Source organism: Falco cherrug, chromosome 1 (genome assembly GCF_023634085.1).
Source record: "Falco cherrug isolate bFalChe1 chromosome 1, bFalChe1.pri, whole genome shotgun sequence".
In the NCBI taxonomy this organism is placed as follows: Eukaryota; Metazoa; Chordata; class Aves; order Falconiformes; family Falconidae; genus Falco; species Falco cherrug.
In genome coordinates, this window is record NC_073697.1 from 23080032 (window position 1) to 23099670 (window position 19639).

The window sequence follows — 19639 nt, forward strand, 5'->3', positions numbered from 1 at the left end:
TAGCACTGGAGGTAGTAATATAGTAATAGTAACTTTCTCTGCTCGTAATAAAAGAGACAGACAAGTGTGTAGGCAGCCTGCAGAGGTGAGGCTGGTATCTCTTAACCCTTTGGAAATCATGTTGAGATGGCTGGAGGAGAGCAGAGCCCGCTGCTGCGGGGGCTACAGCCTATTGGGGCACGGCTGGGGCAAGGCAGGCTCCTCCGTGTTCGGTTTGATGGGGGGGAGAAGCGTTGGGGGTTTTGTGTTTGTTGTTTGTGTTATTATATATGCTGATTAGCACAGATTATTTTTTTTTATTATTTTTATTGCAAAACATAGACTGCTGGTGAATGCCAAAAAGGCTGGGACTGAGTTCCCTTATTTGCATCATTTCAAAGAACAATCCCTTAACTATCTTGGATTCATGTATTTGTCTGTATTTCATTTCCTTCACCTTGATGTTCTCCAACTTGGAGAGGTAAGATAGCATCCTGTAGGGATGTAGGGAGGACTTAGTGCAGCTTGTGTCTTTATGTACACCTGGTGTGAATGGTTTTACCGATTTATGGATGATTTCATGACTTATTTTACTGCCTTGTCAACAAATAACTGTGGTGTCTAAAGCTAGAGGGGCTTTCTGTACCGTTCGAAAATATACCCGGAAAACAAATAGTCTGTCTCTTATATGGCTGTCAGAGGAATATGCTGTTTGGATACAACAGATGAGAAAAGGACTCGCCAATGGAAGTACTGCAGTGGGACGTCCCTCCCTCACATGCCAGTTCCTCTTTTCTTCACTACTTAGGTTATCGCTTCCATGTTTTCTCCTCCCTTCCTGTGTCAGTCGCTTATCTCCACAATAACACTTGGCCCATGTTGTCTCCAAAAATTCTGTTAATGCCAGTGATACAATTCCGACACGTTCTTTTTTGATTGCTGAAAACTGGGAGGGGAAAAGTCTTCACCCTTGTGCTCATTGTCTTGTCTGGAGCCAAGACCAAACTGGTCCCTTGGCTGTCCAGTGATGTTTCTTTGTCAGTCTGAAACGCGGGCCGGGAGCCAGGTGCTGCCTCAGATCAATGGAGCTTTACTGGACAAGTGGTACCTCAGTTATGTGAAAGAAGCAACTGAAGATGATGATGCACCTGGAATCTGCTCTGTATTGAGAGAGGGAGATGCTGGTTTGGACCTGCATTCACGGATGTGAAGCATCATTCACATTTAGAGATTTAGTTTGATTATTAGGAAAAAATTCTTCATGGAAAGAGTTGTCAAGCATTGGAACAGGCTGCCCAGGGAGGTGGTGGAGTCACCATCCCTGGGGGTGTTTAAAAAATGTGTAATGCAGCACTTGGGCACATGGTTTAGTGGTGGGCTCAGCAGTGCTGGGTTAGCGGTTGGACACAGTGATCTTAAAGGTCTTTCCCAACCTAAGTGATGCTGTGAATCTGCTATTCCTGATCTGATCGCAGGCTGTTGCACAGCCCTGAGGTGTCTCTGTTGCTCTTACCTGCTTTCTGTCAACTGCTGTTGTCCTCTCATGGGACCAGGATAGTTTTAGCATAGTCTGTAATGCGAGGCAGCATTTTGCTATAATGTTCTGTTCATTGTGTCACACACAGCTGTGACAGCGTGGCCCAGAGTAATGCTGCCTGGCCAGCCCTGCTCATCTTCCCTCCTCCTTTCTGCCTGTACCAAATGGCCGCAGACCAGAGCGGGCTGGTTGCTCACCTAGAGGAAGGGTTGTGTGTTATCACACAGCAGAGGCGGAATGCTGGAGAGGCATCTTCAGCACCTGAAATCCCACTGCCATGTGTGATGGGGGATTAAGGTCCTTCCTGCAGTAACAAAGCCAAGTGGAAGGATTTGTTTGTGGCTCGGTTGCCTATTTCTGGGTTTGGAAACAAGAGGGTGATGTGGTGGCTTGTGGGGTGATTCTGGGCATTGTCTCCTACCTTCCAACCAACTGGCCAGCCTCTCATTTCTGAGAGATGCAAAGAGAAGCTCTAGCATGCTTTTGAGGAATGCTTGATCTTTAGCAGTGCCAGAGCCTTGTGCCAGCCTTCTGTTCTATTTAATCCTGTTACTGTGTCAGCTCCTGCTATGAAGTCATGCTGGCATGAGAACATGAAGCTGAAACTGCAGAAAGAGGAAGAGGGAATACTGGTGGGCAGTCACCTGTCAAAAACATGAAGAGCAAAGCACAGACACAAGCTAGGCAATCAGAATGGCGTATTTCTATTTGTTTCTTTGCTCTTTTAAAATCCTTTTTGGGGTTTTATTTTGCTGTAGGGGAGAGTCTTTGTTGGATCCTAACCCTTCAGCGGTACACCAGTTGAGCATCGCATAACCAAACATACCGTTCTTCCACCTGCCTGCTCTGTGAGGTCTGTATTTACTATTGTAGCAGTATTAGTTCGGTGAAAGCCATGGTGTTGCACCGCAAATCCAGCGGGTTTTGAGCACGCCGTGTGTTCTGAGGCACTCCAGCTGGTAGTAGATGCTGGTGGTTCAGTCTCTTCAACTGTGCGTATTGAAATGGCATGCTGGTTTTAGATGCATAGCCTGTAATTCCCGGGAAGTAAGTGGACAGGTGCGCTTTGTTCCAGCCTTGAGCTCTGCAGCAGCAATGTTTGGGCTCATGCAATGATCGCTTAGGGACTGATTCAATATATAGAGGAAAGCTGGTGACAGATTAATCAAAAAAGCAGCCTTAAGGCTGAGCGAGAAGGATGTTGACTTGACAGAGCTGAAAAGGGAGTCGGTCACTGCAGTCAAAAAGCTGGTGCCCTCATTAGGCACTTGCTGACCTGGAAACACTGTTAGCTTTTGTGGGGTAAACAGGTACAGGGTTCCGGGATGTGTGTGAGTGGGTTCTCTGCTGGGTGGTCATCGTGTGGCTGCATGTTCTTGCTCGTTTGGCAGCTTTTTTTAACAACTAGAGAAGATTCAGTTCTGGGTACAGCCTTGGGTCTTAATAGCCCCATGGCGTGCAAGCAGAGCAGTGATATTGCTCGTATCCTTGCAGCGCGTCAGAAATGCGTTCCAAAATCGCTTGCCTGACTCCCTTTTCCCGTACGGCCCTGAGTAAAGCAACTTCTGGCAGCCTGCTGGGTGGTGTTAATTGCTGGCTTGCTGGTCGGGGAGGGGGCAGACAGGGCAGGCAAAGTGGAGGTGGCCTGTGCCCGCTGCCGCAGTTGGTACTGAGAAGGGGGTTAGGCCTCGGAAGGCAAACCAGCGTCGTACAGGGGCTGGAAGAGGATGGCCAAGGGTGCCGATACAGCTTCTGTTTCTGGTGTCGATGCCTTGCTGGCAGGAATTGCAACAATAGGTGTCATCTTTATCGGGCATTTCAAGAGCTGACAGCTTGCAGCAATTGCAGGGTTCAGAGCTGGGAAGTGGTGGGGAAGGTCTGAGGGTGATGGTGTGGCTGAAACAGTCTGTATTCCGTTTCTTAGGCAAATTTGTTGTTCTTTGAAAGTGGTCACTGTGGAAGGCCTGAAATTACAGGCTGTATGCGTTGTACCTGCAGCAGTCATTGGTCATGTATGTACCGAGTCAGTCTCTGTGGGTTTGGGGGCTATTTAGTTTAAAATAAATGTGTCCACTCTGAGTTGTGTGTCAGGTTGTCATTTTGGAGAGAGTGTCTGAGTTTCTGGGAGGGCAGGCAGGCCTGACCAGCAGGCTCCGTGTCCCAGCCTGCTGCGACAGCACCTCTCTGGGTCCCAGGCTTTGGTGATGGTTTCTTTCCCGTGTAGAAGGACTTACTGGAATGACTGGGAAGGTGGGGGTCAGGCAGAGACTGGGGGTACTGTGAGCGGTTACATTAGCCAGAGCATTGCCTGCAGTAATGGACTTATACTGAAACATTTTCAGTTGGCAACAAAACTGACTCTTCCCAGTGTTTTATGTGTGTTACAGGGATGTAAGATGTGACAGATATTCACCCTTTGTTGTTCTTCCCTATCCTTCTGCTGCTTGAGAAATACGGGCACTTAACGAGTAGTGGGTGCTGAAAAAGTAATGGGCTGGGACAGTCTGAGCCACTCTTGAAGGACAACTCCGCAGTTCCAGGCCTGCTATAACAACTAGGGAACGCAGCTGGGTACCCTGTGAAAAACTATTAGCAGTGATTAAAGAAAACCACCTTTGTCACTCACTTACAACAGACCAACAGGTCCCAATCAGCACTGAATGGCACAATTAAAACCAGACACACACGCCCATCCCTTTGGGAGCTGCCTACAGAGGAACTGTAACTATGGTAGTTCAGCTGGGGCTCCCGAAGAGCGCTGTTCCGTTTTGTGCTGCGCTGCCAGTAAATGAGAGCGAGCCGTTGTTTCTACATTTAACACTTGTACATTTTTATTTAGTTAAATCAGCCATTGTACACATTGCAGCTATGTATTGTTAGTGTTGTATTTTTTTTTATTTTTTAACTAATACATGCCCTCATAGATATATTCAATTAGTGTTATCACCATGGGAACAAGATGCTGATTCGTCAACTTAAAAGTCACTTCTTCTCACAGTATTCAAGTTCTTTGATAACACAGCAAAAAATCAAAATAAGAGGTGAATAACCATTATGTTGTTACACAGAACATCATCTGCACCGCAAATAACACAACAGAAATGCATTTCTTTAGAGCCCCATCCTTGAAGATCATCCTGTGCTGTCTCTGACAATAAGAAAGCCATGATGCGTTATGAAATGTTTCATCATGGGTCTCGTTCGGTTTGGCTGCCAAAACACTCATTGTTGGGGATTATTTATTTTTTTTTGTTTTCCGGCCTGCCAAAAAAGTGTTAGCGTGACACCTCGGGTTCTTTTGCCTGCAGGAAAGCCAGAACTCCCCAGATGTTTCATGCTTTTGGCATCATCACCTTAATGAGGAAGTGCCCTTGCTCTGAGCACTGAGTGAGTCACTAAAAAAGAACAACCAACCTAATAATTTTAGAAGGCCAGATAAGCTTGGGAAAAGTATTACTCCTAGAGGAGAGGATTTGTTTTACTCTGGGTTTGAGTATACTATCAAAAAAATCAAATAGCTGTTCAAAAACATTTTGTTAGTGTGTGTGTATTATATATGCTAAAACACTATGGAGCTCCCTCCATTAACTATTAAGGTATAGAACACCTAAAATGTCAGATCTCTACGTTCCCTTTTTTGAAAATAAAAGTGCAGACATGCTATCGTGGTTTTCAGAGGGTTTTTTTTAGAAATATATATATATTATATATAGAGATAGATAACAAAATATGAACAGAAACTGGCTTTCAAGGATTGTGAGCACTTTCTCTTTAAAAAACACTTGATTGGAAGATAAAAACTGCTCGCTCAGTGCTAAGAGGGCTAACAAGCTGACATGATTATAGGAGGGTTTGGTTTTGACCTTCAAATGCCACATGCATGTATCAGATAAGAGGCAATCTCGATAAAACACGGTGATTTAATTATTCTCCTTGTATAGTGGATAAGTCTTTCTCCCATAGTTATCTACAGTGCAGTGGCCAGCAGGAAGTACCACCAATAAGACAGTGTGGTTTGCTAAGCAGTGATGAAAACAGGAAACTACTGTAGTTATAATTGTTTAATACACCCTGCCACATGTCCAGATCTAAAAGATTTTAATACCGTATGCAAATGTGCCATGGATATAGCTGCTAGCAAGTTGGTTACCTAATTGGGTATTCTTTTTCTTTTTTCTTTTCCTTTTCTTTTGCTGGAAATCTTTAAGTGGCTGTCCGAAGGTCTTAGAAGTATTAATGGCCACAGTCAGCTGTTACTTTGCGAGAACAGCTGAATTTCCAGGTTTTTAGCCTGACTCTTAGAGCCTTTAACTATAATAGATCCCTAAACTGGAAGGCTTATGGATGCAGTAGATCTGCAGTGCTTCCTCCTTGGTCAGTCTGTGTTTGCAGTCGATTGTGTTAACATTGTTTTATTAATCGCTGTTCAGCAGTGTCAATAGACCTTGTAATCCATGACGCTAATTGTAGTCACAGGCAGTGTGTTTTCTGCAGTCTTGTAAGTCCACATACTCTTGCTATATACAGTTTACGCGTTAACTCCCTTTTTTGTGGTGCATGTACATAGTCACTTGAAGAGGCCTGTAGATGAAGTCGGCTTGACAAATGCAAATTTGTGAAGCTAGTGCAGAAGCAAAGGAACAGTGAGAAGTGGCGATGCTGAAAAATTCCCGGTACGGCACAAAGACGACGATTCGGTGGATAAATCATCCTGAATGAAGGATGCTATCTTTGGTCACAAATTAGCTTACAGGGTAAAAAATAACAAAAACCCAAAATCAAATATGGTGGTGGGGTGGGGGAAATAAATGAATTCACTGCATCTGCACAAGTAGAAGTGGCAGTGTCTTCTGGTGATTATGTAGGTAAGAATGTCTACAGCTAGAGAAGATGAAGGCTGCGTACGGGATGGATGGTTATGCGGTGGTGTTGAGGGGTGGCAGCTTCTCACTTCGCCTCCTGTTTCCAGTCCTCTTTGCAGAAGTGTCTGAGAAGCTGCTGGAGGTCATGTTGGAGATCATCCTGTGGTAGCGCTTCTGGTGTGTCTTCCAGCTCTTCTATGTGAACGTGTTTTCCATACCGATCCTTCATCACAGTCCTCTTCTGTGTGCTGGCTTTACTTAGTGTTGTCCTAAAACAAAATAAATGAGAAAACTGTCTTTAAAAGCCCGTGGTTCCCGAAGGTTTTAAAAAAACGCTCTTTTTCAGCTGCAGTTTTATGGCTTTTTCATTTAAAGTAACATGAGAAGAGCTGTAGCTGGCAGTCAGACCAGCTACCGAGGTCAGATATTTGTTAGGCATTCTGAATACAACACGTGGCACCGCTTTAATGAGCTTTCATAATGTAAGCTAATAGCAATTAATCTCTACGCGCTGGTGAAGCACACAGTTTGAGATGCCCAGCAAAACCATGCTGTAACACACAGACATGCAACATACATTGAAATTCATATGAGACCTTCTATTTGCTGTATTTAACGTCAACACACAGAGTTGTCCTGTACAACAGTAATTGAAGCTGATTACTTTCTCGAATGCTTACTTCTGAACAAATCTTACTTCTGACAGTCAGTAAAACTACATTTGTGGTGAGTTAGTGTCCTAAACTATTCTATTTATTACTCTCTTGCTTCATTTGGAACCATCTTGCTTTACTAGTCAGAACCTTAAACGTCACCAAGTCCCTTCCAGATCTATGGCAAATAAAAGTAGTTGTCATAGGGCAGCTGGGTGTCTCTCACTTAGCTGTACCCAGAAGCCCAAAGTTCCCTCCGTTAGATGGAGCACTTGGATAAGAACGTGCCCTTCGTCCAAAAGCAGATGCAGTGGGTCTTCTGGCTCCCAGTGTGTCCTGGTGACACCATCCCGCTGGCTTGGAAACCAGGAGGTGTCCTACAGCTCATTACAATTACAGACTTTGGTCAGGATGTTTTTTCAAAGGCTAACGTTGGCCTTACCACCCCAATGGCCACGATCGATTCTGGAAGACAAGGGTTCTAAAAGACACCTAGCCTCTAGCAGCCTCGGCTCAAGTTTTGTGTGGTAGGAATGACTACACTTGCTGTACTACAGTAGCGCTTTTTTTCCCCTGCCAAATATTTTCCTAGTATCTGCCCTGCCTCATTCTTCGAAAGGCTGAACTGTCACATGCATATATCTGTCTATCCCCATGTATCCTCTTGTCTATTCTGATAATGTTAAAATTAGCAAATGATTGCAGGGGCAACTGGTATGAAAAAAATACTTTTGAAGTAACCTTGATTATTGTTGTTAACTGTGAACCACGCCGTGTCGCCTCCTATGAAGTCAGCCAGGCAGCCATACCCCTTTGTGCTGGGTCTGGCCAGGGTGCAGTTCACTTCACAGCAGCCTGGGCACTGTTTTCCAGCTGTGCCCGGAACAAGGTAGGTAACTGGCCAGTGCTGCGGCTGCGGCTCAATGGTGCTTATGCAGCATCTGCACTTTCTCTTTATTTCTCCCTGGTCCCCTCAGTGAGTAGGCTGGGGGTGGGCAGGAGGCTGTGAAGGCAGGCAGCCAGGCCAGCTGGCCCCAACTGACCAAGGAGATATTCCGTGCTATAGGGAATCCCGCTCAGCAATACTGATGGGGAGCAGAGGAAGAAGCGGGGTGGGGGATTATGTCTTCCAAGGTGATGATTGCTCAGCGACTGGCTGGGTGTAATTCTGCTTGTGGGAGGTGGTGAGTGACTGCCTTTGCATCGCTTGTTTGGTTGTTCTTCCCTTTCTCCTTCCCTCGCTAAACTCTTTGTTTGACCCATGAGTTGTCACCCTTTTGCAGTTCTTATTCTCTCCCCCGTTCCAGGAGGGTTAGGGAGCAGCTGCCTGGCACTGGAGTGAACCCACCACACCCCTGCCCTATTCACTGAGGCTTTTCAAGCACATGTAGACTTTTTCCAGTGCGTTATTTCCCTTCCTGTAACAGAATGTTAGTAGTCATATTTAGTACTCTTGCAAATAAAGTTATAGATGCTGCCAGTGGTTTCACTTCAGCCACTTGCTTAAATCCACTCATTTATTATGGGCTTGTTAATCCTTTTGTAGTAACAGGTCAGTGACGTGCCACACCAAACCTTTTAATAATGGATCCGTCATCTTTCATGATTTCTTTCTCTACTAAAGCAGGGAGCTGGACTTTCATTTGGTTACCTGTGTAGCTCAAAGCCTCAAATTAAAACATAAACTTCAAATTAAAACAAAAACCTAGAACAGAAGGTATTTGCTCTTCATTCCTTAGTGCTCTATATTAATGAAGTTGAATGCTGAGAAAATGATGAATAGCCAAAAAAGAGAAACAGCTGCCTGTCCTTTTGCATCCTTTCAAATATTGCTCAAATACACATATTGGATACAGTTTCTTGTGTAGGGTAGTTTCATTTGACTAACAGTTGTACTGAAGCATGTCTTGGGGCTTTCTTTTCAACTCTGAAGGTAGCCCAGGTCAAGGTTTCACAGTACCACACTTGGAGAACTCATGCTTTCTATTTATGACAGCCTGCTACAGCGACCTTTCTCCTGGCACAGAAAATACTTTTTCTTTCACAGCTGTCCCCACTGCCACCTTGAGCTGCCTGTTCTCAGGGTGAGAGTACAGGAACGGTTGTACATACACGTGATGGGTGATACTCCTGAGCCTCCACTGTACAGAGGTGGGAACAAGCAGAGAGTGGAGCCTGGCAAGCTTTTCCAGAGACTATCTGCTGTTACTAATACTTCATAGAAAACACGAGAACTAAAAGGCAGCATTTTCATTTTCCTTTTGGCTGGATGTGGGTTTTTGTGTGGTATCTTCCCCAGGCTTCATGATCTACTAAACTAGAAGCTGCAAGCTGGGAAAAGTGTTATTTCCCCAAGCCATTCCTGTGCATGTCTCTGCATGAATTTTTGCTGCTTGTTTTTTTACCGCCAGGAGAGAGGGCTCTGGCTGCTGGGCCACAGCCCTGCCCTTGCCACCGAACAGCTTAGCACCTCTTCTCTTCCTGCAAGCTGCGACAGCATGGCATGGCAGGAAATATCCAGACCATGCCTGATACCGTTGCATCTATTTTTATATGATATTTTGTCAGATTAAAAACCCCAACCAAGTACCTTTGTTGCAGCTAATGACACACTACTTTTATCCACGCAAATCTTTAAGATGTGTTTTACATGTGTTATTCCAAGGGACAATAAAATGGATTAAGAGTGAAGTGCTATCAGTTCCTTGTAGAAAAAAGCTGTATTGATACAGTATCACTTTTCTATTACTGAAATGTCTAAACTGATCAGAAAAAGCATAAAAACAGAAAGGTGCTAATCAGCTTGGCAGCTGTTTATTTCAAGGACAAATACATCACCTTAGCCAGAGAGCAGACTTAACAGTATCGGTTTCTAAAATGAGCTCCATGTGGGTAACATATAAACAAACTTCTTCTTGAACAGTAACCACACCCATGATTTCACACAACTTTACTTAAAGCCTCCAGGGTTGGGTTGGTTGGTGGTGTTTTTTCAGAATCTTAATGTTTTATACCTAATTCTGTAATGTTAGCTTCCCCACACGCGCACACTTCGTAGACAAAAACTCCTATAACATGGCCCAGTATAGCAACAGAGGTTTATACTCAGCAGCTGGGTATGACACTTCCCCCAACGCTTTCAATAGAGCAGAATTTGTCCCCAGGTATGTTGTGACACTCATTTAGTATTTGTACGGAAAAGGCGTTTTTACCTCTTCAAAGTCCTCTTTGGCTGATGGAAGATCAGTAGCTAGGCTGGCATCCCCCAGGTGTTTCTCCATTCTCTCCCCTTGCACTACAGTGGTCTTTATGACTTTGCTGACCTTCCGGCCCTCCACTGGTTCAGACTGGAAGTTGGAGGCACTAGGCAAAACAGCGGGTTCAGAGAGGGTCACCTGTGAGGTTAGAAAGCAGAGGTACACTGGATATCAATTACATACGGGATACTAACAAAGCTTGTAGTTACTCATTCTTTCTTAATCGTTGCCATAGAGAACAAGAATATAAGAAGCATCTCATGTTCTGAAAAGTGCATGAACATTTTATTACCAGCTTTACAGCTCTGGAAGGAGACATTGTAAGATACATGTCGCTTCAGACGCAGCCCTGGATAATACGTTCTGCTGAGAAGCTTTATGCTGGCGGGGTGAACACTGCCTCTGGAACCGGAGCTGGCCTGAGGGTAGCAGAGATCGCGCTTTGCTCCCCACACCACAGGCTTACTGCCCAGGCCACGAGTTACACCATGTAAGGAGTAGACCTCTTGCTGTGAATCCCTGCTGTACTTGCACAGGTAGTATGAGTCAGTGGTATCAGACTGCATATTAATTTTAAGATGTTATTCTGAGAGAGAAGTCACACTTGAAAAAACAAGGAACTCTTACAGGAGCAACGCACCAGAATATTGTAAAACCATGGGAAAGTGACAAACATGATTTTATTTGGCAAAATACAAATTTAATGCCCATGGGTTCAGTACGATAAAAAGTAGCTCTGGTATGGTCAGCTACCTAAACAAAACCCCAAACATTACTTTGTTTTCTTGTTACCTTACTCACAAAGAATTAATTCTGGCAGGAGAGATTGGCAGTTACCTTCTTACCATTTCTAGTGTTACATGTTGCTTTCAGCTGGAGTACTGCTGAAAGCAAGCACTATTACTAGCTTCTGGCCCTCTGTCACCGCCTTAATTTTGCTGATACAGATGTCTGTAGAGCTAGGTGGTGAACTAACATAGGAAAAGATAAACCGAGAAGCACTTACATTCTAATTTTAATGACTTGGCTCTACAAACAGTTTACATTAAAGTAATACTTTTCTCTTTTTTTAGCCTTTTCAAAGCAAAGAACACACCCTAATGTAAGTTAACCCTAATATAACTGTATGAATTTAGAAGGGCTTAGTTGTAGAAACCTAGAGAACTTCAGATAATTTCATTACATCATTCATGAATTCTCTCATTACACTAAGAGGTATAACAACAAATATGGATTTTCCATTTATCTATATGTCATCTTAGTACAAAGCTGTTTTCTTTATGACTTTGGTACTTCTCATAAATCACAGATTCTGTATCCTGCCTTTGTTTCAGAGAAAACTGCCCTCTTTCACTACCCACCTCCCCACGCCCTGCCTTTTCCCCATCTTTGTTCTGAGGCCTTTCCATCTGCAAGAAAACTTTATTCAAAGTATCATTTGAACCCAAATGTTGTTGGCATGAGTAAGTCATCATTACAAAATACACTGTTGGTGTACTGCTGCTTTGTACCATCGCAAGGAAAGAGATCTGACCTCTGACTGCTCGCTGTCGCTCTTCAGCACAACCCGCTTCACGACTTTGGAATAGCCATCTCCTTCTTCGACAGTGACAGGTTTTTGTGGTGTTCCTTGCATTACGACTTCCTCTTTTTCTGTGCCATCTGGAGAAACGTATCGCCGGATGATCTTTCTAGTTACCTGAAGAAATGAAATAGAGCTTTGTCCCACAAAGAATTAACAAAAATGTGTTCCTTTTTGTTCTCTAGATAGCATTTTCTACTCAAAGGGCTTTTTTTCCAACACAGCAAAACCTACATATATGTGTTAAAGACTGAACCATCTAGTCACAAGAACCTTGTAGTAAAGCTGCAAGTTGAAGCATTCACCCTACTTAGGTTACCACACAGCAAAGCTTCCATAAACTTACTCGACAAGTGGGCACAATATAGATACTGGAATGACTCTCTAAACCAGTAGTTACTATTAGAAAAAGAGGTATAGTATTTTAGAGAGAAAACATACTTTACAACTGCGAGAAAAAAAATCTCAGTCTGGCATTTTTGAAAAGGTTTCTGAAATTTAAGAGGTTAGTAGCTTGGCTATCAGATGTTTAGAACTCGATTCCCAGAGGGACTTGGACATCACATTGTAACACTGATGATACTGCTGAACTAGTGAGCTAGAATTAACCCACTTAAAGAGACTAATCTGATTCTTAAGCTTTCTAGGCATTGGCAAGCCAAAGAGGGGCAGAAGAGAATTACAGGGCCCACGATGAGATCAGTTTCTCAGGAGGATGGGTACGCAATCCTTCTGTGGATGACCTGGAGCTCTGCATTTTCATATTACCTCCCCAGCCTCTTTTGGCAAGGTAACATTAACCCGTTACCTCCCATCTTGTCCAAAAGCATGTTTGCTGTGATGCTCAATCAGGTTGGGTCACCTATACTTAAGTCACAGAGGTGGGGGGGTAGTACCCTCCCAGGCATGGACCTACCCAGAAGAATACAGTCATGCTTACTCTTGCACAGTGTGCCCAGGAATATTTGGCTGGGGTTGTTTATATCAATATGAATTCAACCAGCTTCCACAGACATGCTATCCAGCTGAGGGGCAGTCCTGTCATCTTGGGAGACACAAGATGGACTTGGCCACCAGCAGAATTCAGCCAAGTCCTAGACCAATTCTCTAAGCACTGAGCTGTCAGATAAAGCAAGGAGCACAGACGTTCTTCTTCTACTTCTGTGCTGTGCAGAATTCACTTTTAGAAGCACGGTTTGAATATGAAGATCTGAAGTGTGGATTTAGGTGACTCTTGCAGACTCACCCCTCCATTAGTTTCATTACTAAAAGCAAACACGATCTTAGATAAAATTGTGGTTGTATGTTTTTTTGGTTGGGGTTTTTTGTGGTGGTGGGTTTTTTATTATTATTTTCTCAGAAATGTGGATCTATGCAGAGTTTTCATTGGCTTTAAGTGGGAAAATTAACAAAATATGTCATGTTAAGTTACAAACTGTAACACAGACTGATCTTGTGAATCAAAATAACTTTTCCAACTTTGGAATCTCTCATGAACAGAAATTCTGGTTCCTTCCATCCTATACTCTTAAACATGCCCCTTCCCAAAAGAAAACCTAGCATGTATGCAGATGTGTTTATCCTTTCTTTTATAGGACAGTAAGAAGGTGGCAAGGGGCATAACTGACAATACCTTCTTCACCACTATGTGGCCATGTTCATCTGTATATTGCTCTTCTGTGACTGTTTCTGGTGGCATTTCAGGCATGCTATCAGCCTGTACGACAAAGAACACAGTTTTATGAAGCGAGGCCTTCATGTAGGTAACTTTAAATAAGCAATTTTAAAATTGGTTAATCGGTTAAAGGTGGGGGGGGGGCAGGGGGGAAGAAGGGGGGGGGGAAGAGAAATGTTAGAAAAATTCTTAGTCTGCAAATAAATACTTAGAAAGGCATGCAAAGAAAAACTGCGCCACAACGGACAGGCAAATATATGTTAGTTGACTGTGTTGTGTATGGGGCTGAGAAGGCTTCTCCTACAGAGAGATCTATCAGAACTTAGAGCTAGGTTAGCAGCATTACTATAATCCTGCCTTCAAGAAAAGGTATTGGAACAGCTTATCCAATGCCCATGCATTGTTCTGGAGCACTCCAGCTTCAGGTGCGATAGGCGGCTGTCTCGGCATGCTAAAGGTGTTATGAGTGCCTAGGCACTGCAGGCTCATGCAATCGTTCAACACTCGGTACCTGAATAATCACCCGGCGACGAATGACCCTGGTAGTGACCATCTCGTCCTCATCCGAGCTGGTCTCCAGCCCACCTAACTCCTCTGCTAACTCCTGGTGGAAGCATGGAAGTAGCGCTCTGTTGTAAGTACTGCTAGTGATACAGGTTCTGTCTTGTTCTTATGTAAAGCCATCTTCACTTCTGAAAATTTGTGCTTTTAGGATTTTGGCCCTTTACCTGACTCTAATCTGTGAAGCACTGATGCGGGGCGGGAGGCTTTGGCCACTTGACTATACATGAGCTGCTCGTTAGCATATTGAAAAAAGGAGGATGAATCTTTGTGGCACTAATGCTATAGGATGCTCTTAGTGCTCTTAAGTTTGCCTGGGACAATCCTGACATTTGTGGCATGACATTGTTGCAGGTGGACTAGAAGGTATTTCTAATGCCAGCTCTAGAATTCATACACATTGCATATGGTTTCTGTATTAATCATGCAGACAATCATATGAATGCCTTTTAATCCTCTGTACCAGGAAGTACATAGTGCAGCATATAGACAGTAGGACTGAACAGTTTGGACTAGAGGAATGTATCAATAGCCTTGGCACTGGAAAGATCAAGAAAAATTAGTAACAAGTGTTGAAGTTCTTCTCTCTCCTGCATAGAGAAGAATTAAAAACTTAAATGATAGAGGTCAGAAGGCAAAGAGAAGCTGAAAAGAACTAGTTGGGAAATATCAACAGTATAAAAGCATAAAGGGGAAAATAAAGTAAGCGGAGGTGTGTGTGCTTCTTTTTGGTGGTGCTGGTTGTTGTTTTACTTTAACAAAAGATCTGGGGGGAAGAAGTAGTATGTTATCCTTGAGGGCATTGTACTTTGAGCAGCCACTGTACTGAGTCCTATTGTAGCTAATCCTTCAGCATCTTGAGTTACCCTACACGTTTTATATTCAACCTTGTTCTGAGATCCCATGGGCAGAGCTCTTGAAACTCTTTGTTCTAGAGATGGTACAGTTGGTAACAAACAGCAAAGAAAGAAGAGCCCGTTTCTAGGTGAATGTCACAACAGGGAACTATTTCTGCTTACGTAGAACTGTGCCTTCTCGGCTCTCACTTTGCTGAAGAAACTAATTTCCTGCCCAATTATGCCTTCTCCTTTTCTTCCACTTAAACAGGCAAAGCAAGCTTATTCTTAAACGTTTATCTGCCAAGCAGTTAGGATTCCCTACTAAAAGCCACATAGTTGATTTCATTGCCTCAGCATCTTCCCCTCTCCAAACACTGCAATAAGGTTCCTTTGTCTTACACAACCAATAACCTACCTCATGTAGTTTTCCTTCTTCTCTTCCATCTCCTGTCTCTGTTTCTCTTTACTGCATGCATGCTACATAAACACCATTCTCAAGTTCTTTTCTTCCTTAGAAGTAAAGTTCCTAAGCACATCCTTAGGATTCTGCAATTTCTTCCAGTACATCCTGCTGCCTCTTTTCCATCTCACCACCTTTACAGTAATTTTCATGTCATTCTCTGTGCTGCTCTGAGCCACTCTTGCCTTTCTTCATAGGCTTTTAACATTAATACATTGTCTTTCATTACATCTGCTTTTCAGCTTTCACTTGTACATGCTTTATTTCTGCACCTGTTATTTACACTAATTCTTTCTCACATGCAGGGACACAACTGTCACAAAGCAAAGGACAAATAAGGGCAGCAGAACCGGAATTACAGTCTAGACTGGGGGATATGAGTTTTGCTTCAGCTTTGAAGACCTCTCTACAAATGACGGCAGCTAGCTAGCCCTTATAACCACAGAGGAAAGGAGAAAAGACTTAGTTGCAGATGGGCATTAATTAGGTGGATTACAAATAATCTCCTCTTAAGGAATGAGTGAGACATAAGACTTGTTCTTTTGTGTCAGTTACATAGAGACAAAGTTGTTAGTTACCTTTTCTAAAGATTCCTCTTCGTAGCCTCTTCCAAGCTTTTCTGTCTGCTCATCAGTTGACTCCACTATCACTAGACTAGTTCTCCTTGGAGAGAGGTCATCATCGTGGTGGAGCTGGGGGTCCTCAGGCTCTTGGACGATGGGAGAGTCGCCTCTCTGAGTAGATGATGGGGGCTGTGGGGATGTTTTTTCTGTCTCTTCCTTTGCTGCACTACAGTGTGCAGATTTTTCACCTGCAGCTTTTTCAGTTACTGGTGCTGTAGACTGCTGTAGACGTCCTGGAGTTGTGACGCTGTGAATTACAGGTTCAAGGGGAGTTATTACCATGCAGTGCTTTCCAATTTCCATAAACTGGAACATTATGCACCGATGAAATACTGTTACATCATCAGCTGTCTAACAAAGTCTAGAAATAACTGATATTAACTACAGAGCAATCTGGCTAGGAATTCTCTTGTTCTCCCAACCCAAGAAAATCTCCAAAGGGACGTCCAAACATTGCACCCGAGTCTGCAAAACCTGATATTTGTAAAGGATTTATCTGAGTTTTGCTGTCACTTGTGCCCTCGCAAATCTACATACTGCCTGTTATTTTTTGGGGGAAAGATCACTCTAGATGGATGTCAAGCAACTACTACATTAATTGCAGGCTGTACAGCTGCAGGTGAGGAAAGACCGACTGTTACGTAGAATTCTGGAGCCTTAGCAAACAGAAATTTAGTAGGGAAATTTAATAGAGAATGTTCTTTAATAGAGTAATGTTATTTTCACTGTTGCGCACTACCGTGATTTAATTGTTGCCACAAGTTATTTAAACATATTACATATATTGCTATGTAACATATGTAAAGGTAATACAAACATTAAAGCACATGTACATGCACTACTTTTCTGTTGCGTATGGATGAATAATAGTGACTTCAGATATTAAGCTAACCCTCATCTGACTGAGTTTTATCAAGTAACCTTATAAATCTGATGCTAGCTTGAAAAGGTCACTTCCGGTTTGCGCTAATTGTGAAAACATAACCCGTGTCGCTAACTAGAGTCTTCTTTTGAGGTTGACTTTTATCTTTTCATGTATATTGGTAAAAAGAAAAAAGACAGCTATATCAATATTAGTGGAATTGCAGCTTGAAAAATGGTGGGCCTGCAAAAACTAAATCTTCCACTTGGAGCTAGCATCTACAAGCTTGCTTTTTCCCCCCTCTTATCCTAAAACTTAACCAAGGAAACTGTTAAATTTTAATAATAGGAGTCCAGATTCTTCTCTCCATAACCTATCACATGAGTAGATAACAGTAGTAACAACAGTAACAGAATAACTTGCATGTATGTTTTTGTTTCCTGATGCAAGCTGGGTTTTGACAATTTGTTGTGCTCCCCCAACTACTGCCCTTGAAACAACCGTGTTCTAAAGTACAAAACTATTTCATTGTACTATGAGTTAAACAGTATTGATCCAGCCTTTTTCTCCCACTCACCAGGCTACACATATTAATGTATAATTCCTCTTAGTATGTGTTCCTTATGAGCTATATACATCTGGCCCCATTTTTCCTCCTGGTTCAAACTAGCCACAAAGTGCTACATATTCCCCAGTCATCACTACTCTCATTTAGTATCAGCAATATTGTCTCAAATGTATTGTCTATTCCTCAAAAACATGTGTTTCCTCATGCAAAGCATTAGGAAGTATTGCTATTTTTGCCTATATGTGCAGCGTAAGCCCTCTGCCTTAGACGCTGTGTTCTGTCTCCTACAGTCACTCCTGGGTGTAAAGCATATCTTGAACTAAAGAATCCCCAAAAGACCATTTGCTAGACTCAACTGCACTTCAACTGTTTGGAGCTGCATCTCCACATCAAAGCTAATCACTCCCAGGAAAATCACTTCTTTGGAAGGGGATCCTTGATATTTTGCCAGCCTATGAATACCTGAGTCAACCCTGCATTGAGTTCTCAGCATGGCCGCACAATTAGGGATGGTGGGAAGAAAAAAACATGATCCCTGTCAAGTTCCTTTCGAGTTGCTTTTCAAATGAAACCGCTGACAGCCCCAAATCACAATTCAAGGCTCTTCTGTGCAAGTCTTCTAAATCTATACTTTATCATATGTTGTTCCCTTAAGTGCTTTTGTCTTGTCTGTGTAAAACCCTGTCTCTGGTCCCTTGGGCCATCTGAAATCTACTTCTCAAAATGTAGTTCCTAAAAATACTGTTCTGAGTTTTGTAAGTAATCATTAAGTTGGAAAATATTTGCCTTGATCGGAAAAGCCATCCTGAAGTTGAAGAAACTTCTAGTGTTAATGCCTTTAAGTTTAACATTACTTACCATCTAATGTATGGAAAATATACAGTTTGCACCCCCACCCCCCCACATTATCCCTCTTTTCTTTCATACATACTAGACTAGATTATTGCTTCAAATAACAAATTGACTTTCTCTCCTAATCCTTCAGGCTTCCTCCACATGAATTAAAAAGTCAAGCCCTCAGTAGGAACTAATGAACTGGTGTGCACAACTGGAGGAAAATTCTACCAAGTTCCCATGTTTCAAAGAGAACTGTAAAATCCTCTTATTACAGAGAGAAGAGATAATCTGTTCCACAGAGGTTTCATTCTGGTCTTTTGACACTTACAAATATTCATGTTGTGAAGATGTTTTTTCTGGCATATCTTGGGGTTTCCCTGAGAATTCAGCTTCTACTTGTTCCTTGTGTGCTTGCCTCAGGAGCTCAGCCATTGATACTTCTGCCTCACTCCTGGGAGTACTGTCCTGAAAAGGAGAATAACTGACAGACACATCTTCCTCCGAGACAATAGGAGGGTGTTCAGTTGGCTCACTGTCTTTAGATATTCTACGTTGTTCTTCTTGCTTGTGTCTTGAACTGTACAGTTCTTCTTGCAGTGCAGAAAACCCTTTAAAAAACAGAGAGACGAGAAATGTCATTACAAATCTAACTAGAATGCAGGACATCCTCTTCATTCTCCATGTGCCTTTAAAATCCCTGGATGGAACCATTACCTGACATTTTCAGACACCTTGAGCAGGAGAGGACTTAACCTCTCTAGGTAGCTGAAGGAATGCTGGATTGCCACCACTATTGCCCCAAAATTAATCTTGACAGTAACAGGCAAAATAAAATTTGCCCAGAAATTTACCTAATTAATCTTGAAACACTCGAAGTATGAAAGAAGATTCACAACAGTGGTTTTCCAGCAGATTAGGATAGGTTTCAGTGACTTCCCCCCCACCATCTGTTATTTATCTGCTTATGGAAAAAATAACTACACAAGTGTGGACAAAAACTTACACAGGACTAGGTGCAAGAATAGCTCATTTATGAGTTTCAAAGCATATAAACTCATCCACCACTCCCAATCCCTATATCTCAAAGCAAGGGCATTCTGCAAAAACTAAAATAATTCTGTTCCACAGGCTACAAGTCACAAGCTTGGAATTTTGTTTTTCTTTACTAGCCACATTCACTAGGAACCGATTGGATTCTGATGAATAGGCTGGGGGGGGGGGGGGGGGGGGGGCGGAACGTAACTGCTTGTACTGAATTTGAGCTGGACATGGAAGTTCTAAAACTCATTGGTTGTGATATTAGCATTCTAACTACAGCAAACAGCCTTCTATTCCTACATTCTC

At 42.9% G+C, this 19639-nt stretch overlaps 2 protein-coding genes across 41 annotated transcripts in view; one reads left to right on the forward strand and one right to left on the reverse strand.

The window, feature by feature from the left end:
* The window catches only part of CAMK2D (calcium/calmodulin dependent protein kinase II delta), a 209087-nt gene that overhangs the window by 177349 nt on the left and 12099 nt on the right, over window positions 1-19639 (forward strand). The window lies entirely within an intron of this gene.
* ANK2 (ankyrin 2) overlaps window positions 4326-19639 on the reverse strand; it is a 382411-nt gene continuing 367097 nt past the window's right edge. For 24 of the 40 annotated variants that reach the window (XM_055711495.1, XM_055711514.1, XM_055711508.1 and 21 more), the window contains 7 exons: window positions 18624-18903; window positions 15984-16275; window positions 14057-14149; window positions 13504-13587; window positions 11823-11987; window positions 10244-10426; window positions 4326-6647 (listed from right to left, as the gene is read on the reverse strand). In XM_055711495.1, the coding sequence (XP_055567470.1) occupies window positions 6633-6647; window positions 10244-10426; window positions 11823-11987; window positions 13504-13587; window positions 14057-14149; window positions 15984-16275; window positions 18624-18903 (1112 nt within the window). In that variant the 3' untranslated portion in view covers window positions 4326-6632. Of the gene's footprint in view, window positions 6648-8606; window positions 8699-10243; window positions 10427-11822; window positions 11988-13503; window positions 13588-14056; window positions 14150-15983; window positions 16276-18623; window positions 18904-19639 lie in introns of all 40 variants that reach the window. The other 16 variants (XM_055711741.1, XM_055711715.1, XM_055711667.1 and 13 more) reach the window with 2 other exon arrangements.